Source organism: Pelodiscus sinensis, chromosome 17 (assembly GCF_049634645.1).
Source record: "Pelodiscus sinensis isolate JC-2024 chromosome 17, ASM4963464v1, whole genome shotgun sequence".
Taxonomy (NCBI): domain Eukaryota; kingdom Metazoa; phylum Chordata; order Testudines; family Trionychidae; genus Pelodiscus; species Pelodiscus sinensis.
In genome coordinates this window covers 17408287-17436095 of record NC_134727.1, presented here as the reverse complement: position 1 = coordinate 17436095, position 27809 = coordinate 17408287, and the positions used below count along the sequence as shown (strand labels likewise).

Genomic DNA, 27809 nt, shown 5'->3' with positions numbered 1-27809 from the left:
CAGGGTGGTTAAACACTGGAATAAGTTGCCCAGGGAGGTTGTGGAATCTCCATCTCAGGAGATACTTAACAGCAAGTTAGCTAGACATCTATTAGGGATGGTCTAGATGGTACTGGATCCTGCCATGAGGGCAGGGGACTGGACTCAATGACCTCGCAAGGTCCCTTCCAGTTCTAGTGTTCTGTGATTCTATACCAGCGGTGGAGAACTTAAGGCCCAGAGACTGGATTAGGGATGTTATGTTGGTTAATTGAATAGTTGATTAACTTTATGAATTCTCATTGGTTACTCAACTATTCTATAGTGCCGGGAGAGGGCATGGCAACCAGTGCATTCTAGCTCCACTCCCAAGGAGCCACTTGCCGCTGCCTCTGTATCAGAAGCAACAGCACGGGGTGCCAGATAGGCTCTGGTCCTTGTGGGGAGCCAGTTTAAAACCCAGCTCCATTCGCAGACTGACTACAGAGGCAGCAGCCACAGGGTAGCTGCAGCCCCTGTCTGGTGAGGGAGCAATGAGGGGGTTGAGTTCCCGGACCTGACGCAAGCTGAAACCGAGATAGGACCCAGGTGGGCAGGCAGCCTAATACACTTTAAATGCAGAGCTGCAGCAGGGGTAGGTCCCGACCTGGCAGAAGCCAGGGCTGTGCTGGGCTTCTGGCTAGCCTGCTAAAAAAAAATTTACTGGCAAGGCGAGGGGGGGAGATGCGCATATAGCATTAATCTATAAGCTTTCGCTTATTGGTTAATCGGTTAATTGACTACACTATTACATCCCTAGGCTGGATCCATCCACAGAGGCTCCCCCACAGCATTGGGGAGCACGTGCTGGAGCTCCAGCCCCCCTGCTGTCCCACTGTGGGGCTGGAACACACAAAATCTACTAGCCTGGTCCCCACCGGGCTCTTCTGTGTGTAGGGAATGTGGGGAGTGTCTTTCTCCTTCTCAGTCGAGGGCCACGTAGGTGAGGGTTTGGTTTTTCTGTGTGCAGCCCCCAAATGACTTTTCTGTAGGTCAGTGGCCTCTGACCCAAAAAGATTCCCCATCCCTGCCGTATACCAGAAAGTATGATAAAAGCTAACAGTGCACATCAGCTGTGAACTGAAGACCAGCTCTTACAAAAACATACCTGGAAGGTAGTGTAGAGAATGCTGAAGCAAGCACTTTTTTGGGGGACGGCTAAGATGATGTGTTGTACTGGCATACACTAGTTTAGAGCTTAAAACAAATAAAACAAGACATATTACATTATATAGAAATAGAGGGCTCTTTGCAAGGTTTCTTATATAAAGGGTGTTCCAAAAAGCTACTTACTTTTCAGTCACTAGATCTTTTAAAAAAAAACCTAAGCTAGCCATGATTTAAACAGCTGCATTAGTCAGAGACACAAACCTCTGACTACTGAATAAATGAACTCCCATCATCAGTCTTCTCTATACACTATGAAAGCAGTTATTGTCACCTCAGAACAGAAGTGCTCACTGCAGTGCTACACTACAATCCAATAAAGCTATTTTTAAATTCTTTTTTCTATAGGTGGACAGAGTTTAGACTGGGGATGTTAAATTGCTCAACTAATCAACTAGCCAATGGAATTTCAATTGACTAGTCAATTATAGTCTAAAAGCAGGGGAAACTGTAGAACCGCACACGGTTAGCTCCTGGCCCTGGGAGCTAACCCCTCTGCAGATCTGCCATTTAAATGTCTTGTGGGAAGGGCCCCTCTTCCCCAAGCCACCACTGGGTAGGTCTCCTCCTTTTAGCCCCTGAGTTTGGGGTTTTGCCACAGGTCTTAATGGTAGGGAGCCCAGCCAGGTGCCCTCAGGTTCCCTCCCTAGCTGCGTTTACCTAGTGCTTGGCCAAAACTGTTCTCTCCGATTTCTTCCTCTGTCTCTCCACCACCTTCCTTTCGTCCTCTCGCTCTCCTTCCCCAGCCTCCAACTGCTGAGGCTTTTAAAGGCCCCCAGACAGACAGCAGAGGAGTCCGCTGGCCCCAATTTGCCTGAGCCAGCTCCCTCACAGCTAAATCTAATTGGGCAGCAGTTCTCTGCTTCTCTAACAGGGGTTTTTCCCTTTGGGGCTGCTTTTTCCCCCCTCTGCGCTTGGGCTCAGTGGGTGCCATTCCCCTGCCCCACTGCAACTTAGGAGGAGAGGCAGCAGGGTGCAGAAGCTGCTCTCCCCCTTCCCCACCTCTCCCCTGCTCCTGCACCAGCTGGAGCCCTCCCCACCCACCCAGCCGTCCTCCTGCCTGCTTGCTGAGGCCTGCTCCCCTGGACACTGTTCCAGCCGCTGCTGCTGATGATGATTCTCACCACCACCACCACCACCAGCTGCTGCTGCCTGAGGGGAGAGGAGGGGCCTGCCGACTTCCCTCCATCTCCCCTCCTCCACCGCTCCGGAAAAGGAGGACCCCACCAGCACCCACCATACAGAGGCCTGCCCCACCTGGCTGCTGCCCGCCTGCTGTTGCTGCTGCTGACCACCTGCACCCCACCGAGGGAGACGAGGACCGCCTATTGGACTGTGGAGGGGGTTTGTTTGCAAGAACTGAGCTTTTTACCTGCTCCTGGGGTGGTGGTGGGACAGAGACACCAAGAGGGGGGCTGGGGGAGAGGCGTAGAGCCCTCCCCCTAGTCCAGCTGCCCCCCCATACCACCCCCCTACAACCCTCTCCACCAACCCCTGCACCACCAAGGAAACGCCCCTCGGTGGGGCTGGCTGTTCCCCCTGTTTGTGCCACCTGGGACTGTCTTGCTGCGGCAGTGGGCGAGGACTGAGCCTCCCACAAACGCTCGTGGGCGAGCTCCTTCCCCCCCCCCTTGGACTTGGCCCCGGCCCCCTTCCCTCAGCAGTGTTTGGTTGGGGGACCCCCCCCCCTTACCTTTGGTTTCCTTGTCCTGTTCCCCACTCTGTTAGCCAGTTCTGTTCCCTCCTCCCTTCCTCAGCTTGCTGACCAGCCCCGCTCAGCTTCAGTTTGTTTTCACCTGCCCCGCCCACATTCAGCTAGTGTTCTGTTTCCCAGTCCTTACTTGCCCTATCCTGCCCTACTAACCTAATGCCCCTCCCCCCTCAGCCCCCCAGAAGTCCTGTAGCCCCACCCAGAGTTCTGCCCCCCGCCCGAGCGCTTGTGCCCCCCCTTTTTTAGTTACCCTCCCTTCACATCACCCCTGCCCCTCGACAGCCCCATAGTCCTTCTTGTACCCCAGTGCAGCCGGAGGAGCCGGCCCCCACCCTGCACCCACTATCTTGTTCATTGCCCGCCCTTCCAGCACCCTCCTCCTCTGCTTCCAGCCTTGCAGGGAGGACAGGTCGCTGGCCTGTTAGGTTTCCAGTCTACTACCCCTGGTAGAACCCTCCCTCCCTGAAATCAGTTAGTGGGAGGGAGTGGTTGGTTCCTCTCCCCCTTTTTCCCTCTCCCCCCCAATTGTGTACCCCCCTTTTCCTCGCGTGTCCCTCACCTGCAATAGCGCCCTCCTCCTCTGCCCTAGTATTAGCAGGGAGGAGTGGCTGCTAACCCTTCCCTCTTACGATTGCCCCTTCCTTGAACCCAGCGCCCTCCCCTCTTCCACCCCGCCCCTTCCATTGATGCCCTCCGCCCCTGCCTGCTGTTTGGTGGGGAGGAGTGGTTAACCCCTGCCTCCCCCCGCCCACAGTTTGCCACTTGTACCTCCCTCCATCCACTCCCCAGGATGGAGGAGACCCCCGTCCCTGATGGTCCCTCGGTCCCATCAGTGCCACCGGCCCAAGCAACTGCTGCGGCCGACCTCCCAACCCCCAACCCGAGCTCTGCTGCTGCCACGGCCACTGCCCCCCCTGACACGGGTGGATCCTCTGCCTCGGCCGGCAAGAAAAGCCGGGGAGGGAAGAAAGGCAAGGGCCCGGCCTGGAAAGCCGACCCCTCCGTGGCCAAAACCGCCCCGCCCACTGCAGCCCCGACACCCGCTGCAGCCCCTCCCCTCCCTGCTGTTTCCCCCACCGGCTCTGGGGGCGATCCACCTACGGCCCCCAGAGCGTATGCCCAGGTGGCCGCTGCCGCCCCCCCACGTGCCGGGTCATCCGCCCCGACTGCCGCCTCCAGCTCCATCCCTGGTGGCCGGGGCCCCTTTCCTGCCATGACCAGGAGGCACGGCATCCGCTGCCTCCTGGTCGCCGCCTCGCCCCACATGGAAACCTACGTGCGGGCGTTGGCGAGAGTGGTGGCGGCAGCCTCTAAGATGTACGGCAAGGCGGTGTTCTTCCTTGCCTCGGAGGCCACCATCCAGGAGGCGGTGGTGAGGGGCCTGGCGGTGGGGGGCGTGCACGTGCCCCTCGAACCGTTGGAGGACCTGGGCGTACGGGTGTTCCTCACCTCCGTCCCGCCCTTCCTCCCTAATGCCGCCCTGCTGCCCTCTCTCTCCACTCTGGGGAAGCCCATCTCGCCCATCAGCCCTCTCCCGCTGGGCTGTAAGGACCCCGCCCTCCGCCACGTCCTATCCTTCCGCCGGCAGGTATAGCTGCAGCTGCCGCCGGCGGCGCGTGGCGGGGAGGTGCTCGAGGGGTCCTTTTCGGTGCCCTACCAGGGGGCCCTCTACCGAGTCCACTACTCCTCGGGGGAGACCCAGTGCTTCCTCTGCCGGGCGATGGGGCACGTCCGGAGGGACTGTCCCTTGGCCCGGTCGGGGGAGGCGTCCGGGCCCCCCGGGGCCCGTGAGGGCGCCGGCCCCACCACTGCCAGCACCCCTGGTAGTCTGGCCTCCGCGGCCGCCCTCCTCCAACCGACGGCCCTGCTCGGGAGCCGGAGGCGTCCTCTCCAGCGTGCCTGAGTGGGCAGGCGGGCCCCGCCTCTACTCGATCTGTTTCTGCGGGGCCCGAGGAGGAGAGGGTGGCGCGGCTGCTGCCAAGCAAGGGAGAGGGCCCCCCCCCCCGGGTGGAGGTATCCCCCTCCTTCCTTCCTTTGCCACAACGCCCTCCCCGAAAATCAAATGCGCCCCCCCGCCTTGCTCTTGCTGACCAGCCCTCCACTTCCACCTCGGAGGGCTGGACGCCCGTTCAGGGGAAGCGCAAAGCCCGCCGTTCGCGGGCTTCCTCTCCCCCCTCCGATGGGGAGGGCGGGAAGGCCCCCCAAAAGATCCTGAGGGGGGCCAGCGCTGTCGAGATCACCCCTGGCGAGCGTCAGCAGGAGGCGCCGGCCGAGGAAGCCGTGGCAGCGAGGGGGGACAACGATGTCCCCCCGAGGAGCCTATCCATGAGGAGGCCTCTGGTGGAGCCCCCCTGGCCCAGGCTCCAATTGACCCCCCCCTTCCGTCCCCGCTGAGGTAATTGGTGCCTTGGCAGCTGGAGGGGAAGACTCCGGGGCCGAGGGGATGGAGCTTAGCTCCATCTTTGAGGAGATCGAGGCCCTGAGTCTGACCCCGCTCACCCAGGAGGAGGACGACCCTCTGCTAGCGGGCCTCGGTCTGGGCGGCGACTCCATGGCGCCGCCCCCTCTTCTCCCTAACCCCATGTCCCAGGTGGCCGACCCCGTCCTCACGCTCGGGGCGCCCCTGATACTGCCCACTGGCCCGGCCGACTCGAGCACCTGAACGGATGGCGCCGAGCGGCCGTGTCCAGGGGCTGAGGGTGCCCCCCCTCCAGTAACCGGGGCGGGGCGGTCATCCTCCCTTCCCATTGGGGGCCCACCACAAGATACCATTCTGACCGACGCCGAGGCACCAATACTAGTTTTTCCATCTGAGCCCGGCATCAGCACGGGACCCCCCATTCCTGTTCCTGACCCCCAGGTCCCCATTCGGGAAGCGCCGCAGCCTAGTGGGACTGCCACGGGGGACCCCTTCCCAGACCCTGCCTGGGATTCTGATGCCCTCCCATGTCCCGATCCTCTCCCCACCCCCGCTTCCACCCTTTACGAACCCATCTCCAGTTCCGAACCCTCCCCTGTTCCCGATCCCTCTCCTACCCCCATGTCTGCCCCATTCCCCAACCCTGACCCATCGTCCAGCCTAGAGCCCACCCTTTTCCCCACTCCTACCGTGAAAAACACCCTTCCGTTGCCGTCCCCCCGTCCTTCTCCCATCCCGGTCCCAGTCGTGTCACCCAACTCATCCCTACCACCTCCCCAAATGTCCGCTAGTGCCACCTCCGCGAGGGCCGTCTCATTCCCGCTAACTATGGGCGGCCCTCGGGGGGTTGTTTTTGTATCCCCAGTCCCCAATCTGTTAGGGGCTGCCTTGTTCCCTCCGCCGCCTCCTCCCTTGCCGGGGGCGGGGGCGGGCAGCTCGGTGCCAGCCGTGTCGGCACCGCGACGGGGATCGGACCACTGTTTGCCCGCCCCCGTGGCCCGTGAGCTCCACCTGGGGGCCCGGACGGAGGAGAACCCTGGTTCCCCCTCGGCGCTGAGGAGCGAGCTGCGCCAATTCCTCGCGGACAACCGTGGGGCAAAAGGAAAGGTGCAGCTCGCCCTCCAGCGCTGGGGGGACTTTCACTCCATCCTCCAGGCCACTAGAGCCCTGTTGCAGCAGGGGAGTGGGGCCAATAGGCAGGACGACGCGGCCTTCCGCCAGACCCGCAGGTTTCAAGACGCTCTCCTGACCTTCGGGTCGGGGAGCGGTCTGCTGTGGGGCCCGCGGGGGGCCGCCGATTCACCTGCCCGCGAGGATCCACCCCAGCCCTCATCATGACTTACGCCACCATCGCGACACTGAACACCCGGGGCTGTAGGGCGGGTCTCCGCAGGAGCCGGGTGCTCTCCTTCCTCCGGGACGGGGGGTACTTGGTGGTTTTCCTGCAGGAGACCCACACGACTCCAGCCGTCGAGGCTGGCTGGCGGCTGGAGTGGGGGGACGGGGTGTATTTTAGCCACCTCAGCGCTCGCTCGGCCGGGGTGGTCACCCTGTTCTCCCCTGCCCTACGGCCCGAGGTGCTGGGGACTGCCGAGGTTGTCCCGGGCCGCCTGCTGCACGTCCGGGCCCGCGTGGAGGGGCAGACGTTGAATCTGGTCAACGTCTACGCCCCGAACGCAGGCCCGGACCAGGTCACCTTTTATTGGCAGGCGGCCACCTTCCTCGGCACTCTGGATCCTCGCGAGTGCCTGGTCCTGGGCGGGGACTTTAACACCACCCTCGATAACTGGGACCGTGTAGGACTCGCGAACTGCCAGGCCGCGGCAGACGTCCTCAGGGAGATCGTGGAATATCACTCCCTGGTGGACGTCTGGCGGGACCACCACCCGGACGACAATGCCACCTTCACTTACGTCCGGGTGGGGAACGAGCGGTCGAGCCACTCCCGGTTGGATCACATCTACCTTTCGCGATTCCATCTGGCACGAGCCCACTCCTCCAGCGTCCGGCCGGCCCCGTTCACGGACCACCATTTGGTGGCCGTGAAAGCCTCTCTGACATCGGAGAGGCTGGGGCCGGCCTACTGGCACTTCAACAATAGCCTACTGGAGGACGTGGGCTTCGTGGCATCCTTCCGGGAGTTCTGGCAGGCCTGGCGGGGGCAGCGGCCCGCCTTTCCCTCGGCGCGGCGATGGTGGGACGTGGGGAAGGTGCGTGCCCGGCTCTTCTGCCACGACTACTCCCGGGGCGCCAGCCGGTGGAGGGATGCGGCGATAGAGCAGTTGGAACGGGAGGTTTTGAAGTTGGAGGGGCGCCTGGCGTCTGCCCCCGAGGATCCACTCCTTCGCGAGGCGTACCGGGAGAAGCGGGAGGAGCTCCGGGCCCTGGAAGATCACAGGGCCCAGGGTGCTTTTGTTTGATCTTGCATCCACCTCCTTCGGGAGATGGATCACAGCTCCCGTTTCTTCTATGCCCTGGAGAAAAGGAGGGGGGCTAAAAAGCACGTCACCTGCCTCTTGGCAGAGGACGGCACCCCCCTCACGGATCCGGCGGAGATGCGTGGAAGGGCCAGGGCCTTCTACGCCAGTTTGTTCTCCCCGGATCCGACCGAAGCCGATGCCTGCAGGGCGCTCTGGACCGAGCTCCCGACAGTCAGCGCGGGCGACCGAGACCGGCTGGAGCTGCCTCTCACTCTGGCCAAGTTCTCGGAAGCCCTCCGTCTTATGCCCAACAATAAAAACCGGGGCATGGACGGACTGACCGTGGAGTTCTACCGCGTGTTCTGGGACGTCCTCGGCCCAGACCTTGTCACCATCTGGGCCAAGTCCTTGGAGAGCGGGGTCCTCCTTCTGTCGTGCAGGCGAGCGGTGCTCGCCTTACTGCTGAAGAAGGGGGACCTCCGCAACCTACGGAACTGGCGTCCTGTCTCGCTCCTCAGCACGGACTACAAGATCGTAGCGAAAGCCATCTCGCTGTGACTGCGGTCTGTGCTGGCGGACGTGATCCATCCCGACCAGACCTACACCGTCCCGGGCCGTAGTGTATTTGATAACTTGTATTTGGTCCGGGATCTCTTGGAGCTCGGGCGTAGGGACGGCTTGTCGTTCGCCCTCCTGTCCCTGGACCAGGAGAAGGCATTCGACAGGATGGACCACGGGTATCTCCTGGGCACCCTGCAGGCCTTCGGCTTCGGGCCCCGGTTTGCGGGTTTTCTCCGGGTGCTGTACGCCCTCGCGGAGTGTCCGGTCAGGCTCAACTGGACCCTGATCGAGCCGGTCAGCTTCGGGCGGGGGGTACGTCAGGGGTGTCCGCTGTCGGGCCAGCTGTACACTCTGGCGATCGAGCCCTTCCTCTGTCTCCTCCGTAGGAGGTTGACGGGGTTGGTGCTTCGGGAGCCGGAGCTGCAGCTGGTCCTGTCGGCGTACGCCGATGACGTGCTCCTCGTGGTCCAGGACCCGGGCGACCTGGTGCAGGTGGAGGCTTGCCAACCTGTCTACTTGGCAGCCTCCTCCGCCCGGGTCAACTGGGTCAAGAGCTCTGGCCTGGTGGTCGGGTACAGGTGGCGGGCCGGCACCCTCCCACCCGCGCTTCAGGCCATCAGGTGGAGCGCAGGTCCGCTGCTCTATCTGGGCGTCTATTTATCCGCCACGCATCCCTCTCCGCTAGAAAATTGGTAAGGTTTGGAGACCAGGGTGGGTGAGCGGCTGCGGAGATGGGCAGGACTGCTCCGGTGTCTCTCCCTTCGTGGGAGGGCACTGGTGCTAAATCAGCTGGTCCTGTCCATGCTCTGGCACCCGCTCAACACCCTGCGCCCGCACCCGGAGGTCCCGGCCAAGCTCCAGAGGACAGCTTTGGGGTTCCTTTGGCCGGGACTGCACTGGGTCTCTGCAGGGGTACTGTCTCTCCCCCTGGAGGAGGGGGGCCAGGGCCTGGTCTGCGTGCGCAGCCAGGTCCGGACCTTCCGCCTCCAGGCCCTGCAGAGACTCCTCTTTAGTGCAGGTAGTCCGGCATGGAGTATTTTGGGGCACGCCTTCCTCCGCCGCCTCCGAGGGCTCCGATATGACCGGCAGCTCTTTTTTATCCAGCCGAGGGGCCTTCCGCGAGACCTCTCAGAACTGCCAGAATTCTACCAGGACCTCCTCCAGATCTGGAAGCTGTTTCTGGCGACCAGGTCCGTTGTGGCCTCCGAGGGAGCAGACCTCCTCGCGGAGCCCCTGCTCCACAATCCAGCCTTGTGTGTGCAGGTGGCGGAGTCTCCCTCGGTGCGCCGGAGGCTGATCCTAACAGAAACCACCATGGTTGGGGACCTCCTGGACTATGACAGGGGGGGACTGGGTGGATCCCCGAGCGCTCGCTCAACGCATGGGGCTCTTCACCCCTCGAATCCCCCTGCTCCTACTCCAGGAGGTGAAGGTGGCTTTGTCGCAGCCCGCTCGCGATCTCCTACAGAGAGCCCTGCGAGAGGGGACGCCCCGCCCCTCCCTTCCTGCAAAGCCTCCGTCCCTTATTATCGGGCCCCTGTACCGCGGGCCCCCCCGGCCTCCCCACCCTTGGACCCCCAGCCGGCTGCAAAATTTGCAGCCGGTCTGTTTCCGGACCACACCCAGGGAACAGCTGTACACGCTCGTTTTCCACGCTTTGCATTTATCCACCCTCGTGTCCCGCCCCGATACAAAGCGGCGGGACTATCTCAGACCTATAGAGGGTGGGGAACCCCGATGGGCCAGCGTTTATTCCACCTTAATTCCGCGGCCCGTCGGGGACATCAGTTGGCGGCTCCTTCACAGGGCCGTGAGTACGGGCATGTACTTGGCGTGGTTCACCCCAATCCCAGACACCTGCCCCTTTTGCGGCGTGAGGGAGAACCTAGCGCACGCCTACCTCGAATGCGCCAGGTTGCAGCCCCTATTCCGGCTCCTCCAGAACCTCTTGGCTGCACTTTTCCCCTCACCTTTTTATTTACCCCATCAGTGGCCCCACAAAGCCGCGAGACCTCCTCGTCAACCTCCTCCTGGCCTTAGCGAAAGCTGCCATCTACAATAGCAGGAGGAGGCTGTTAGACGAGGGGGTTCTCTGCGACTGTGGGGCCTATTTCCGCTCTTCCCTCGTGTCACGAATCCGGGCAGAGTTCCTCTGGGCGGCGTCCACTGGCTCCATCGACAGCTTTGAGGAGCAGTGGGCGCTGTCCGGGGTTCTCTGCTCAGTGTCCCCATCCGGCTCCCTTATTTTAAACCTGTGACCCTCACTCCTTGACCCTGTTGTCATTTTTTGTCCCCCGGATTCAGTTGAACATGGGTTCAGTGTCCCTCCCATAAGGTTGGGGAGAGGCTTTTAGAATGTGATTTCAAATAGGCCTTCCCATGATTTCAAATAGGCCTTCTCTGCAGCAGCTCCCTGGCCTGACCCTGTCACAGTATTAAGAGTCTGCAGGCTCTTCATACATGTAAAAGGCTGAAGCCCAGACAACTGATTCCCAGCTTACGCCTGGTCCCTTCTGCTTTTTAAACGTGGTAAAGGCCTGCCAGCTCTTAATACATTTAAAAAACAAAGGCCCAGTTCCTGTAATTTGTCCTTCGTTGTTTTGAACCAAGGGCACAATATTAAGCTCTGCAGTAAGAATTTGCACTCAGAACAATCAACTATCCCAGCTGAGTGCACCAGCTAAGCATGCTATCACATGCTTCTATTTGTACCTGTTGCCACCATAAGTATCTTCTACATAAAAACTCCAATGGGCAGGTTAACATATCAGAAAGAAAAGCAGCAAAGAGACAGCTGTATCCCAGAGACTTAATCTGTAGTGACTTGTAATGCCTAGATTTCAAGAAGTTGGCTCTCTTGCCTTCTCTTCACTTTGCCTGCAAAGTTCAGCAAGACAAGACAAACTAACATTGCACAATGCCTAACAAAAAAGATTTCAACAGACTCACCAGAAGAAAATGAAAAGGGAATTTCAAAGGCTAGAAGGTAAAATAAATAGCTTGAATGAGGGGATGGGACCCAGATGTAACCCATTTTGGCAAAAAAAGATCCAGCTGGATGTTTATATAATGCTGAACCAAGTTGAACATGATTTTGTGCAGATCTTTATGAAATCCTAAAAGCAGGTACAAAAATATAAAACTCTCCATTATTTAACCCCAGGACCATGTACTGTAAGACAGCACATCTAAACAGATCAAATAACCTATAGTCTGAAATGGTTAGAGATGAGAAATTTCTCACCAATATACATTGCCCAGGGTTGTAAAAAACTCACCATGATCTTTAACAAGGCATATCAAAGAGAAATTGGAGAACATTAATTGATGGGTTTTTATTAGAGGACTGTCCTGACTGATACATAATCATCCTTCCTCCTCTTTCACTTTTCTACTGGAAGCCCCCATTCTACAAAGACCAATTATAGTAATAACCATATATAACATTGCTGCGCCAAAATGCTGCGTAAAAGCAGAGGTAAACAATTTGGTTTCATGCTTAGCTTGTTTTTCCCTGTAATAAAGTACTGTATATCATGATGGTACTATGTAAAAGGTACTAATAGTGGAAAAGCTGGAGCTGTTCCCTTCTAGTATGATGGGCAGGCACAACTGTGTTTGCTGATGACCAGATATTTTTTGTTAAGAGCCTGGTCCTCCTACTGAAGTCAGTGGGAGCAAGAATGGGCCTTAGGCCTGCATTCCAGAATAACTTATGACAAACAAACGTGTCAATATTTCTGGCCAGCTCACGATGTAGACACATACACGTGCTTTAATGAATTCACCAAGACCATCTAATTTAAATAATTTGCTGATCCTGAAGTATGCTAATTGATGTACAGCAAATCAGAAGAGACATTAAATTGTATTCATAGAATCATAGGACTGAAAGGGACATCGAGAGGTCATCGAGTCCAGCCCCCCGCCCTCAAGGCAGGACCAAGCTCCGTCTACACCATCCCTGACAGATGTCTATCTAACCTGTTCTTAAATATCTCCAGAGAGGGAGATTCCACGACCTCCCTTGATCAAGCCATTTTAGTAACTTCATGAGCAGCAATGGATACATAAAGTGCTAGTGACTGCTAGAAGAACTCATGATTTTATGAGAAAATTTTGAGCTGAGTTGCACTGATTTAATTCAACACATTTCCTTGTAGTTATTATAGATTCAGACTGTGTACAACTGAGATCAAGATCTGGCTCAGAGCCATTCAGGATCAAGCATGGTTAACCAGTCTCATCACTACTACTATTAGTTCACAAATCAACTCTAACATTCTTTAGGAGTAAGTCTAAAGCTTTGCAACAAATAATCATCACATTTAAGACACTAACAATTCAAGAGTTAACACTGAAGTTCTAAACTATTTTTCTGGAGTTTATTATATGGCCCTATCTGCTTGCTGAAAGGTGGACCACAGAATCTGAAACTAGATAGAGAAATGACCTATTAGATGATTTAGTCCATGCCCCCTCCGAATGTAGGATTGTTTCTTTATGTTGTGTGCTCTGCTGCTTTGGCCAGTCCATTGTTAGATGTCTCAAGTCATAAGTACTCGAGATCCAAGAGTCAGATTTCAAATTTATCATAATTGTTTTATAAGTCTCAGAGACATAGCTGTGTTAGTCTATCTGCAAAAACAACAAGAAGTCCTGTGGCACCTTTAACATTGACATTTACTTGGGCATAAGCTTTGTAATACTAAAGTTTTAGATCCAACCGTCAGAAAAGTTGGTCTTTGACTGATAACTGTATATTAAAAACATTTTCATGCACTTTCAGCGTGTGTGTGTGTGTGTCACTTCACACATAGAAGAAGGTACTTTGTAAATATATTTTATTTAATGCCATAGAATTCAACTGAAATATCAGAATATTTACATGAAACTGTCTTGGAGAGCATAATTCTTAAGAGTTTGAGCATGCGTTCCAATATGTGGCTTGCAGTTGTGGGTTTGGCAAATCCAAGTTGCTGTGCTAATGCACCCATGCACTTTAGGCTATTTTGCCCAAAAAATACACACTGACGCATGCTGTGTAACTGCAAGCAGAAGCAAGTCTTTACTAGCTAAATCAGGGATTCTAAACTTCACCAATTCTACTGATATTGCCAGCCTCCACACTACCATTGAGAGTGTAATAACAGGGCATTATAATCTCTGTTGAAGAACGATAAGATTTTTGTGGATACTCTATCTAATCCACTATATACCAAAGGTGAAATAAAAGTGAGACAATTCAGTCAAGGATGTCTCTGCAACATTGCCTTACATCAGAAGGCGTAGTTATTAAACAATGTGTGACATATCATGGATGTGCTGAAAAATCCAGGCCTTTTATAGCTTTTAATACTGTTTACAATAACTTTTTGTTGTCAATTTTCTTGTTGGAAGTCAAACATAAACCTTTTCATCCCACACCCCTAAAACTATTTTTTTTTGTTAACTGGTCACAGCTGTCTTGATACTGAAAAATGTTAGTCTATTCTCTTCTCTCCTAAAGTCTGGAAAAAAGTCATTTGGAAAGAGCACCAAATTCCTTTTTATTTTAATGGGAATTATGACATAAAATCCTGTGAAGTTTAAATCTGCATGTTTTGTTGGTCTGATAGAACTTTATAGACTATTTGTTGTATTTTAAGTTAAAAAAATAGGTTGAGACACATGATTCAAAGAACCAGTGAAATGAGCAGGCAGCTCATTTGTTCTAAGTTGTTTAAAGATCTGGGTTTTTTTTAGATTTTATGCAATACATATAAAACAATAGTGCTGCTAAAAATGCTCCATTGCTTGTGTTACTTGAAAGAAGACCAAACAAAGTAATAAACAGTATACCATCAAGAACAATGCTGCAGCAGCAGGGAGATTGTTTAGGTGACCTAACAGGTCATATTTCTATTTTATTTTTTCACTAAAAAAATTAATTTGAAGTAGTTAAGAGACTATTTATGTTGTAGCACTGTTTCCTCAGCACCTACCCCTTTTAAACAGATGCACAGCTAACATGACAGATAAAGCACACTGCTTCAGCACTTACTTTTACTAAAGTGGCTATTTGTACACCAATAATTTAAACTGGGGAGAAATCTCTCTTTTTTATTGGAAAACAGAAAACAATGTCATCAGGAGATAATCCCCAACAAATAAGTTATTTTCTACTTACTGAAACAAAAGGTTAAGTCCCAGACAAAGAACATAGTTCAGACATTACTTTATAAAACACAAACCTAGGTGAGTTAAATAAAACACAAGACCCCACTTTGATCAGCCGACTGCTTTGAGTGAAGCTGCATCTCCACTGAAGGGATACATGTTATCAAGAAGAGATTTGAGTGTCTTGTACTGGCTTTTGGGCTAATTATGGCTTTGTACGGAGTGGAAAGCTGAAATTTATGGACACTGAAAAATGTTTAGTTTCTGAGATTTTTATATGCACATATTTTAAAAGCCACAAGTTCTCAGGGACGACCTCTGGGCAGGACAGGGAAAGGGGATTTTAGGGTCCAGCCGGACCACTCCCGCATCCCTTTCGAACTGTGCTTCCGATGGGCAGTTTTAAAAGACCCTGCGGTTCCTGAGCAGCTAAGTGCTGAGGTGAGGCATCAATCTGCGCGAGTGCGCGGCCTGAGCCGGGGACAAGGGCTGCTTTCTCCCCACGCCCCAGCGCATGGCCCCCGCCTGCTCGAACGCCCCAGTGGGCCAGGGCCGGGCAGCTGACTTCGGGAAAGTTGCAATAAAGGCGCAAGGGGCGAGGCTCGCCCAGGGGATGCGCCCGGCGAGGGGAAGGGGCCCTGGGCAGAGCGGGGGGAGGGCGGCTGGGGGCGGGGGGAGACGGGACCGTACCCCTGGGGGGCGCTGAGGGGCCGGACCAAGCCCCCTTCCTGAGCCACGGGGGAGGGGATGAAAGGCCCCGGCAGGGGGAGGGGCTGCGATGCATCGCGAGGCCCCCCAGGCCCGAGTCCCGCGGTGCCAGAGGGTCCCTGGGCTGGGGAACCGGGAGCCCGCGAAGCCCCGCCCGGCGCGGCCCCTCTCACCTCCGGTGCCGTCCGAGTTCTCGTTGAGGCTGCCCGAGGAGTCGTGATGGGAGCCCACACACCCGCCCATGGGGCCCGCCCGGCCCGGAGACCCGCCGCTCCCCGTCCGAGCTCCGCCACCGGCCGGGCAGGCGCGATGGCTCCGAAGCCGCCGCCGCCTCCTGCTCCCTGGCCGCCCCGCCCCGCAGCGCTGCGCCTGGGCCCGCCTCCGCCTCGCGCGCTGCGCCGGGCCCGCCTCCCCACGCACCCCGCCTCGGGGCGGCTCTCCCCGGCCGCTCGCCAGCCCACCCCGTAGACCTGCGGGCAACGCCCCTCAGCGCCGCCGCCTTGGGCAGCGCGGCCAGCGCCCCCTCCCGGGGCAACACTGCTCAGCATCATCCCCTTCCCCCGCCACCGCTCCCAGCAGCGCCCGCCAGCACTACCCTCCCTCCACGTGCGGCAGCGACCCACAGTGCTCCCGGCCTCCTGCCTTGGCAGCGCTCCCTTGTGCCCCTCCCGCGACTTAGGCCAACCCCCTTCCCAGCCGGGTAGGAAACAGGCTGGGCAGGACACACCTGTGGTAGGGAGCAGGGGTCAGCTTGGGATAACCCATGCCTGCACCCCTGCAGGAAACCAGGGTAACTCCCCCTAAGAGGAGGGCAGCCTCACCAGACAGCATAGGCCTTGCTCTTCATTAGGGACTGAACTTGCTTCATTGTTTCCTAGACAGAAGATTTACCCTCTGTTGCTGGGTCCTTACCTTTTGTTTTTTCTTAATTTAAATCTTTCTTCTGGGGTGTGGCTGGGCATGAGTGGTTCAGAATTCAGGCTGCCTCAGAGACAGAGGACAACTCTAGCCCTCTTTCACAGTAGCAGTTTGGGGCCAGGTGGGAAGTGCCTGTCCATGGTCACTGCGCTCCAGCAGGAACAGTGCGGGAGAGGTCTTGTCCTCAGCTGGGAGACAGACTCAGAAACTCTTTAAAAGATATGGTAGCTAGCTGCCCCCTTTCTCCACCCCTACCCCTTCCTGACCCAATAGGGTTATGCCTATCTCAGTCCCCCATCTCAGGCCCCTAGTTGCCCCCTTGTAGTCATTCTGCAGTATAACTCTCTCTTGCCAGACCCCTCCCTTCCCATTTTATGAGAAACAATCGAATTCCACACACATCCCATTATACTGGCACAACCAAACCCTGATCTTGCTTTAAGATATAAGAGGAAGCTGCATACTAAATTTGGTGGTCCTCGTTCTTACCTTTGGGAGTTCTTGAACAAATGGATTCACAGATGGACAGCCATACGGACACACATTTCTAAAATATATAATAAGATTTTTAATTGTTGTGACTATTTGTTATTTCCTCTACATAAGGGACTCTACAGCTACATCTAGACTGGCATGATTTTCCGCAAATGCTTTTAACGGAAAAGTTTTTCCGTTAAAAGCATTTGCGGAAAAGAGCGTCTAGAATGGCACGGACGCTTTTCCGCAAAAGTACTTTTTGTGGAAAAGCTTCCATGCCAATCTAGATGCGGTTTTGCGCAAGAAAGCCCCGATCGTCATTTTCGCCATCGGGGCTTTTTTGCGCAAAACAGTTTTTAGCTGTCTACACTGGCCCTCTTGCGCAAAAACATTTCCGGAAAAGGGCTTTTGTCTGAATGGGAATGTCAAAGCATTTGCGCAAGAAGCACTGATTTCGGACAGAAGAACGTCAGTGCTTTTGTGCAAAATCAAGCGGCCAGTGTAGACATCTGGCAAATTTTTGTGCAAAAGTGGCCACTTCTGGAAAAACTTGCCAGTCTAGACGCAGCCTACATGTTACAGCCAGAAAATGATGAGGCCTATACAATATCCTACAATTCTTCAGGGATACAAATATCTTTACACATAAGAGTGGTCCCATTAGTTTCAAAGGGTATGTCTACACTACAAAGTTAATTCGAACTAACAGACGTTAGTTCGAATTAACTTTGATAGGTGCTACACATGCAAACCACTAGTTCGAACTTAATTCGAACTAGCGGTGCACTTAATTCGAACTAGGTAAACCTCATTCTACAAGGACTAATGCCTAGTTGGAATTAACTAGTTCGAATTAAGGGCTGTGTAGCCACTTAATTCGAACTAGTGGGAGGCTAGCCCTCCCCAGCTTTCCCTGGTGGCCACTCTGGGCACCACCAGGGAAACTCGTCTGCCCCCCTCCCGGCCCCGGAGCCCTTAAAGGGGCACGTGCTGGCTACGGTGCCCGTGCCAGGTGCAAGCCTGCCAGCACACAACCAGCCGACCCTGCACCTGGCACGGCTCGAGCCAGCCACCCGCTGCCACCCAGCCCTCCCCCTCTTCCCGGGACGAGGCTGGTGGCTCCCGGGAGCCTACCCGGGGCTGCAAGAGGTGGACGCCCGCCTGGTCTAGTGCGGACATCGTGGACCTCATCCACGACCTCCGCACTAGGCACAGGAAAGTGGCCGTCTAGGGCAGGATAGCTGCCAGCCTGGCCACCCAGGAGCAGGTTGGCATGAAAATCAAGGTGGTCCACTGAGACCCCTGAGCCCTGAGCTTAGAATGGCCATACTGGGTCAGACCAAAGGTCCATCTAGCCCAGTAGCCTGTCTGCCGACAGCAGCCAACACTAGGTACCCTGGAGGGGATGGACCGAACACAATGACCAAGCCATTTGTCTCGTGCCATCCATCTCCAGCCTTCCACAAACAGAGGCCAGGGACACCATTCCTACCCCCTGGCTAATAGCACTCCATGGACCCAACCTCCATGACTTTATCTCACTTCTCTTTAAACTCTGTTCTAGTTCTAGCCTTCACAGCCTCCTGCAGCAAGGAGTTCCACAGGTTGACTATTTGCTTTGTGAAGAAGAACTTTCTGTTGCTAGTTTGAAGCCTGCTACCCATTCATTTCATTTGGTGTCCTTTAGTCCTTATATTATGGGAACTAATGAAGAACTTTTCTTTATGCACCCTCTCCACACCACTCATGCTTTTATAGACCTCTATCATATACCCCCCTCAGTCTCCTCTTTTCTAAGCTGAGAAGTCCCAGTCTCTTTAGCCTCTCTTCATATGGGACCTGTTCCAAACCCCTGATCATTTTAGTTTTCCTCTCCTCTCCCACCTCCTCTTCCCAGTCTCCCCGAGTTTTGTTCAATAAAGAGAGTTTCTATTTTTGAACACGTGTCCTTTATTTTGTACATCAGGAAGGGGGACTAGGGAGGGCTAAGTGGAAGGAGGTGAGGGAGGAATGGGGTACTAGCCCCTGATAGGGAGGACTGGGGTGGCTCTGCGGGCTCCTCGGGGTGGAAACTCTCCTGCAGCCCCCCGATTGACTCCACCCCCGGATGGCAGCCTGTGGCAAGTGCAGCCGGGCTGATGGCCGAGTGCTGTGATGTGCCAAGTGTGGGCACTCAGGGCACTCCAAGCCAGGACTGCTTTGCAAGCAGGGAACCCTGAAAACTGTCTGTCCGGGGTGGGGGTCGGGTCCCTTTAAGCACAGCCCTCGGCTAGCCTGAGACAGCAGCTCCACGCTCTAAATCCTAACCTGATGCCCTGCCAGCACTGCTTCCGGCCAGCCTTAACCTCGGTTCAGGGTCCACTCAATGTGGACATGCTAGTTCGAATTAGCAAAATCCTAGTTTGAACTAGTTTTTAGGTCTAGATGCACTAATTCGAATTAGCTTAGTTCGAATTAGCGCTGTAGTGTAGACATACCCAAAGGGATTACCGACCTGAATAAAGTTATTTACAGCTATAGACTTAGGTTCTAAATCAGACATGACACGCTAGAAGGTAGTCTGCCCCTGACTCAATCTCAGTAATACTGAAGCAGCATTAGAGCTTGCAAAGTATTTGAGACCAGAGGCACTATAAGAGGGCAAAGGACTATTATTATGACAGATTGAAGGCCCAATTTCAAAGAAGTTGTGCAAAACTGTGCTCAATATACAGGTATACTATATTGTCCACACACAAAATATATTGCTTGCTAGACAGGGATTATGCCACATTTTTGCTTGAACAGTTGTACTCCTGACTTTTTTTAAAATCAAGCCCGCTATGTAATCTAAGCTTTGATGTAATTTATTTGAGCAAATGAAATATTGCACTAAATGCATGTTAGTAAAGTCCTGATATATGTCTGTAATACATGAGTGTATCAACTGCCTCTAATATTCTCAGAGTATCATACTGATGATCTCAATAAACCATATAAATGTTAAATAAGTTTCAAGGTACATAATCTCCATTTACAATCTCCATTTCACCAATGAAAAACTGAAGCCCAGAAAAATTAAGTGTCTTGCTGAAACTCACACACTGATTCTATTCCATTCTATTGTCTAGTCCAGTGTTTCCTAAACTTTTCAGCATCACGCCCCCCCTTCTTGATTTTTTAAAAAACCCGCACAACCCCCCCCCACAACCCCCCCCCCCCCCCCAGGGCAGCAAAACTTGATGGGGGGAGAGTGAAGCTGGGTCGCCTCGTGTCCCCTCTGGAATTTCATCATGCCCCCCCCAGTTTGGGAACCCATGGTCTAGTCAATGAAAGTTCTCACATCATCCTCATTGCTGTAGATTAGAATCTGATCACATTTCAGTAGTGCATTAAGCAAAGTGACTAATATCTGCCATGCATAGTTCATTCTCAGTCTCTCCCAGGAAGAAAACTGGGCATGCAATACACGTTGAACCTCTAAAAGCTGGGACACTCTGGTCCAGACAGAGCACAGATTTTCATGGGCCAAAGAACCGTGGTGACAGGAAGCCTTGCTGGGGCTGGTGGCAAAAGGGCCAGCAGCCCAGCTGGCGCCAGCAGCCTGGCCAGAGTGGGTAGCCCAAGCGGGGCTGGCAGCAGCAGAGCCAGCAGCCCAGCCTGGGCCCACTGTCAACCCAAGCAGGGCAGATGGCAGAAGGGCCAGCAGCCTGGCCATGGCTAGAAGCAAAGCCAGTTCTAGGGGCCAGCAGCCAGCAGCTGGAGCTGGGAGCAGAGCTGGGCAAGGCAGCTGAATTGACCTCCCCTGGTCTGGCAAATTCCCTCACTTGGGACCAGTTAGGCCCTCAGGGTGTCAGACCAGGGAAGTCCAACCTGCAGTGTTTTTATGTAAACATAGACCAGCATGTATGCATAATACAAAAGAGAGATCAAATAAATAAATGCACCTGCAAGGTGATGAGGTTTGTGATGGTCCTTACTTCCTGTGGGTAGCGTTGCCAGGTGTCCAGTATTGACCCAGACAGTCTGGTATTTTCACCTCCTGTCGAGTAAAAAAAAAAAACCCAGAAAATACCGGACACCTAAAATGTCCCATATTTTCTGGGTTTTTTTCCCCTGCCAGGAGGCGGAAATACCAGACACCAGGAAACCCTACAAACACACAGCAACTGGGCCCAGCCCTCGAGCCATCCCTTCCCCTGCTTACCTGGTTCTGCAGGGGAGCTCTCTTCCAGCACAGAATAAGAAAACAAGATGGCATTGGCAAAAAAAAAAAAAAAAAGCCCCGAAGGTCTTAAAGGGGACATGCTGGTTTTTTTGGATTTATTCTTTGCTCAACAACTATTGTCTTCCCCTTTTTTCCCCCCCTCAATAATGGGAGTTTTTTTGGGAGGGGGATGTTCGGTATTTTCGCTTAAACCGTCTGACAACCCTACCTGTGGGAGTTCATTCCACAGTGTCTGACAGGACTTTGAAAAAAACTCCATCTCCTGCACAGCCTTATGATAGATAGCTCCACTGTGCATGAGAGGCAGTATTGTCAATTATGTTCTTCACCTAGAACTTTAGATGATCTTTGAGATATCCTGGGACCAGGCCCTTGTGCTCCTTGAAGGGCAGGATCAAGCTCTTCAACTTGAAATGATACTGTACAGGAAAAACAATGAATAGTCTAACAGCGCCTTAGGGACTAACAAAACATGTAGATGGTATCATGAGCTTTTGTGGGCACAACCCACTTCTTCAGATGAATGGATTGTGCCCACGAATGCTCATGATACCATTTACATGTTTTGTTAGTCTCTAAAGTGCTGCTAGACTAGTCGTTTTTTAAGTTTTTCCAGACTAACACGGCTACCTCTCTGAAACTAATGTACAAGAAGTCAGTGTTAAGAACAGAGGACAGCTTTAATGCGCTCACAGTAGCCCTCATTGTTGAGGATAATGCTGCACTATTCTGTATTAGCTGGAACTTCCTAAGGGCTGATGTCTCCGTGCACGGGTGTATTACCCTGCTGTAGTGTGGACAGGTGGTCCCAAAGAGCCAGGCTATTGTCCACGAGAATGGGAAGGAGTTTCCTATCTAATTAGAGATGGTGGAAAGCATTACTTGTGGATGCTGCTATGTGAGAGCATAGCCTCAGTGAGGAATCCAGGAGGACTCTTAAAGTATACAGAATTGACCATTTGTCAACAGCCCGCAGCAAAATGGAAAACTGAACCTTTGCTCTAACCATTAATCACAGCTTCTTTCTTATATACTTTGGTGTTTTAGATAATAAAAATGGACTCATTTTGCAAAAGTGCCTCAGGAAAAAATTCTTACTTTTTTATAAAAGGAAAGGGGCCATATATTCAACTGATATAAATAAATTTTATGTTTTGCACCAATTGATACCTGGCCTATTTGCTATTGTGAATGAATACAGATGAGTGTACAAAAGTGCTATTTTAAATTAAATTAAAGAAAACATATAATGCAAAATCTGAATGTTGTGAATAATATTCCAGATTAGAATAATATATTTGTTTGTATTAGGCTCACAAGGCAAGAACACCGCCTGTTTTCTACCTCCATATAATCTCTGTTTATTTTGCCACATTTTTATGATAGAATTTGATTTTTCTATTTTGCAGTAGTCTTAGCAGGACAGTAGCATGACTAACTAGATTCAAAGAGGGTTTTTCTCATTTCTATTTAAGGTTTTTTTTTTTACTTTTTCCTGCTGTGTGGTTTGGTTTTTTCTTAATTTTGGTTAGTTTCCTAATAATTTAGATTCTCACAAGATCACATCACAAAAAATGAACAAGCACACACACATTCAGTGTCCCTTAATAACCTCTATTTATTAAATCCTCAATCCTAGTTAATACATTCACATTAAAAGCTCAGAAATATACCTTTGCCACCACCATTGTCAGTCAGTCAATATCTGACTTCAGTGCTGTGAAAAAGTGGGTGTTTTTGGTGTTTCATGTCTAAAAGAATTACATAATTTCAGTTTCAACCTCACAGTAGGCATTGAGAATGTGGTTCATGTGCTATCAGATGCACTATAGCTCTTCAGAACAACCCAGCAGTAATTCAGAAACACTGGGGAAGTGGGGAGAGGTTAACAGGCTGAGAAATAGGATCCCTACAGATTTGTGCAGGGAAGATGCCACTTGTTTTTCTAACAAAAAAAGAAAACCATAAAACAATACTATGTAACTTAGTTTAACTGTTTAAAGTACATTGCAGAGATACTTTTCATAAATAAAAATTATAGCTGTTTATAGGACTGTAATTCACTAAAATCAAAGAAACAAACATCTATTAACAAATGCAGTATTTCTAGGGTTTTTTTTAGATTTGCAGCTTTTAAAGGAAATTGAGTAACCTTTAAGAAAATGTATGTATAAACAATTAAGAAACCAAATAACTGATGTGAAACAGGCATAGGGCCCATTGCTGCAAGATGCTGAGCTCTTTCAACTCCCATTTGATTTCAGAGGGGTAAAGGTGCCCTGCATTTCCCATAGTCTGGAGCCAGCATGAAGCCCAGGACTAATAAGTCACATAAGGGAGGAGCTCTCGCTGAAGATACTAGCTGAATATGAAAGTAAAGAGCACATTAGTTACAAGGGATGACAAAGTATTTGGGTGGGTAGAAGAATTAACTACAAAACAAAGATTGATCCCAGTTGTCTAACTACTTTGTTAGGTCTCATTTGGAAATGTCTGTTTAGCTTGGTGTTTGCTCAGAACACAAAGATAATCAGGGCAAATCTTTTCAAGAAAGACTTAGAAAATTCAATGTATTTTGTTCAGAATTGCAAAACTACTGTGGGGAAAATAATTTCAATTTACAGATTTCTGAGAGAGAACGTATGACCACCTCTGCAATTTGGAAATTTAACTCTACAGAATAAGAACATGAGCCCAAAACGCAATGTGTCCAGATGTTCAATTTCTAAAAGGACAGTCCTGTATTTAAGTCCTCCTGCAGGTTTCCTGAATTTTCTGTCTCTCTCACTCTCCTCCCACCCCATAAGTACTGATGGGTCCTGCAGCTGGCCAGATCCCTGCTTGACAGTTGACGACTGCCCTCCATTTGTGAGCATGGGGTCCAGTGGCTAACAATGGAGGTGGATGTGCAAGGGTGGGTCTCAGTCAGAAGGGCCCTACCCCACATCCCTTTCTTGCTGGCACTGGCTGAGCACTGTAAGCTGTGGAAGCTGGTGTGTGGGGGCAGGTGCCAGGCCCACCCATTCAGAGCTTTGTGCACTCCCCCTCTTGCTGTCCTTTCATGTTTGGTCTCTTGGTCCCCATAATCCTGCTATTCCTCCACATCCCCTTCCTACACAGTTAGATTATTTTTATTTACCTTCTTATCTTTGGATTTGCACATATAGAATCTGCACTGCACTCATAGCACTCAGCTCACCAGCAGCCTAGCCGGCAGGGTCCTTCCTTTCCCCACTGCCTCTTGTGGGGCGTGTGCCCTGGAAAACTCCAACACCCTCCATCCCAGGGCACTGGCTGTGAGGAGCCAAGCGAGTGGCAGGAGGTGGGGAGCAATTTCTGGCCTGTTCTTACGCTGAACCTGAAGGCTCCCATGCAGTGGTTCTCAAAGTGTGGTCCACAGATGGCTAGTGGTCCACAGCTGCCTCCCAGGTGGTCCGCAGCTCGAGCTCAGCCCGCTCCCTCCTTCCCCATGTGGCAGGGAGCCCATGGTGCCTCCCCGCTGAATGTGGGAGGCGTGGAAGGGCAAGCTCCCCCTCCCCCACCCTGCAGGGGGAATGACAGCGAGGTTTTCCCTGCTGCTGCCGCTATTGGCTGGTGCTACTTGGGCAGTGGTCTTGGTGGTGCCCAGCAGGAAAGCAGCAGCCTGCGCACCGTATCACCGCCAGGAGCCCTCTGGCACTAGGGTTGCCAGGTGTCTGGTATTGACCCGGACAGTTCAGTATTTTCGCCTCCTGTCCAGTGAAAAAATTCAGAAAATACCAGACACCTAAAATGTTTGGTACTTTCTGATTTTTTCCCATCTAAGAGGAAAAAATCCCGGGCTGTCCGGCTCAATATGAAGGCAGCCTGGCAACCCTAGTGCTTACTGAGTTCCACAGGGGAGCTGTCTGGCCCCACTCAGGGAGGCAAGATGGCAGGCCAAAAAACCTCACCATGCGGTTTTTTAAGGGGCCATGCTGTTTTTTTGTGTTTGGTTTTTTTGCTTAGCAGCTCTCAGGGTTCTTGTGTTTGGTTGATTGGTTGATTGGTATTTTTTCAGAAACGATCTGGCTACCCTATCTAGCGTTGCTGCAGGCTGACACCCAGTCCCCTTCACGGGGAGCCAGCTCTTCTACACTGGAGATTAGCTGTGCCGTGACATGAGCCTGCGGGCCCCACCACCTCCAGGTACTGCCCGGGGTAGGTGCTGCACCACCTGCTGGAGAAGTTCTGGAAGTGGTAGAGCCATTGCTGTCACCCAGCCACCCAGAGGCCTTTTCCTCGTGGAACCTGTCCATCATGCCTTCTGCTCAGCAGTGCAGGCGGCTGCATTTCCGAGGCAGGGAGGGCTGCTCGGTAGGGTAGCTGTGCAGAGCGGGGCTCCTCCAGAAGCCAGGAGAGGGGGCTGCCTGTCCCCTAGCACGTCTGCGGGGTGCAGCCAGAAGGAGTCACTAGGGGACTGTCCCCCACCTTCACCCCTCACCAAAGAGCTGGTGTAAACCAAGAAATGCTTCTGTATTTCATTGTGCCTCGTGCACCCCACCCCGTGGCTTGCTCCGTACCTCTGTGAAAAAAAAACCCCACTGTCTGGAATCTCAGGATTTCCTGCGCTGACAAGGTACCATCTGAGTTGCCATAAACACAAAGCTAGTGCACTGCAGAGGACAGCAGAGGAGCCTCCTAGCATTGAAATGGGCAGCAATTCTAAACATTGGGTTTTCAGTTTAGAAACAATAGCCAGTAGGATTCTGCTACTTCTGGTAGCAATTATAGGAGCTATTATATTGTAGGACTAGTTCCTGCTACCAGTAGCACAGTCTTACAAGGAAGAAGCTCTCTACAAACCACCCACCAATGGGAGCAACAGGAGCACAATGCCAGATAAGCATCCCCCCCATGACCAGACTACCACACCCCAATCTCTCTCAATCACCCCCCCTCCCCTGCCAAGACCCCAGCTTGCTCCTGCACCCTCCCTTGCTGCCCTCCTGGCCAGATCCCGTCCCTCCAGCCTGCTCCTGCATCCTCTCTCCTGGCCAAAGACCCTACCCCAAGCCTCCTGTACCCTTCTTTGTGCCTACACCTCCCCCTTGCTCAGATACCTCCCCCTACCTTCCTATACCTCACCTCCCACCCAGATCCTGCACCCCTATCCCTATCCCACTCACTGGCAGACCTGTCCCACACACTAAACCCCTCATTTTTGTCCCCATCCCAGAGCCTAAGGGGATCCACAAAATCTACTAACTCTGAAACCCTACAAAAGTAAATCTGGCCTCTGGGAACCCCTGAACCTCAGTCCTCCCTGTCCCTTCCCCTTGCCATGAGGGGCTGGAGAGCCAGAGGAATGGAGTTTCTCAATTGGGGGCCACATTAGTAAGGGTTGAGGGGTTTGACATATATTTTGCTTCTCACTTCTGTGGTCCCCAACTGATTTTTCTGTGGGTCAGAGGCCCACAACCCAAAAAAGGTCCCCAGCCCGCCATAAAGAAAAAAATGAAGCCTTTTTTTGGATATAATTAATAATTTTACTTCATTTAAAATGAAGTTTGATAAACTAACATGAGAAAGTTTAATAATTTAAATTAAACTAGCTGTAGCTCTAGCAAAATGGCTCAGGCGTAATGAATGGTGAATTTCCATTATCCACTGGTGTTCCACAGGAAGATTTGCATTGAGCCCAGTGGTCCACAGGCCAAAAAATTTGAGAACCACTGCTCTAATGCCTGCATCTACACTGCAGAGCTATTTGCGTAGTGCAAAATGCGTAGCTTATGTTGAGGTAAGGGTGCTATGTAGACGCACCCTCTAGCAGTACTCCTGGCAATGGCTTAGCACCTTCTCCGCCTGCTTCCATCCCCATACCTCAGGGAATGCGAGTCTGCTCCCTATCCTAGGCACCCTCCTCTGCTGAGCCACCTCTCTGCCTGGCAGAAACCCTTGCTGTCAGCTTCTCTGGGCCCTAGTGCACATTGTGTCCTTAAGGTTTAACCCCTTCTTTCCCACACTGTAGCCAGGGGTTATGTTGGTGGCCGGCAGCAGCCTGGAGGTATTAACTGCCTTTTAACAGTGTGCAGGCAAGAAGGGACAAGCTGCTTCTCACCATGGGGAAGAAGGAAATGGGAGGAGGGTAGAAATGAGCTCTGTAAAAACATGGATCAGGTCATCCCTTCCTCCCATTCCTTGCAGCTGGAAGCAAATCCCGTCCCGTCCCTCCCGTGCTGTTTTGGAAAGCTGCTGCTGACCACATTCTGGTATGAGGCCTGACAAATCTGGGGAGAGCTTGTGGCCGTGTGTGAGCCTCACCACCCCATCATATTGCCTTGAGAAGATGCAGCAGCGGGTACCAGGAGAGGCAGGTCTGTCTCGGGGGCCCAGCAAAGCATGGAGAACACCTGGCAGGGAGGGTCAGGTCAGTCAGTCACCCCCCACTCCATGGAAATGTCTGTGTATCAACTCTCCCTATGGGTGAGTGGGGGCATAGGAGTATGTGTGTCACCTCTCCCCACGTGAGCTTTAAAGCTTTAAAGATAAGGTAAATAAAAAGAATCCAACTGCACAGTAATTTTTAACAGAGGCTCAGTCAACATTATGTTAATTTGTATGGCACAGTTCTGATTGCTTGCTGTTGAACTGGCAGGAATATGAATAATTTTATCAGGTGTCCCATACTTAGCATAGGGTTAGGGTAATCACTAAATGATACAACCTATCCACTGAAGTTTAAACACACACCATATTAATGCATTTAATAGGCTAATTAAATAGTGAGAAGGGGAGGGTTGGGTTTCAACACCCAAAGTGCAACTTGAAAAGCTGCCTGTACAGTTAATTTAAGACTATCTGGGCTGGGAAACTCACTCTCACTTGCTCCAGAATTTTGTAAATCTACCCATTGTGGCCAATATCAAATTTACAGTAGGGTCACGTAGGCCCAGTATTTCAGGATATACTTTTAATTCAGGGAAGAGGTCACAAAAGACAGATGAATAGTTGCTTCTAAATGTAATTTTTATTCTGTAGGCTATACTATATGCTGTTCTGAAATATTTTAGGAAGTGTATG

The 27809-nt window shown here is 52.4% G+C and overlaps 1 protein-coding gene across 2 annotated transcripts in view; it reads right to left on the bottom strand.

The window, feature by feature from the left end:
• The window catches only part of UBTD2 (ubiquitin domain containing 2), a 137487-nt gene extending 121902 nt beyond the window's left edge, over positions 1-15585 (bottom strand). Inside the window, exon 1 of one of the 2 annotated variants that reach the window (XM_075900251.1) lies at positions 15337-15585. Coding sequence is in view for 1 of the 2 variants with exons in the window: in XM_075900250.1 (XP_075756365.1) it covers positions 15337-15406 (70 nt within the window). In the remaining variant the exon portion in view is untranslated. The remainder of the gene's footprint in view (positions 1-15336) is intronic. The other variant, XM_075900250.1, reaches the window with a different exon arrangement.
• Between the last annotated feature and the right edge of the window lie 12224 nt (positions 15586-27809).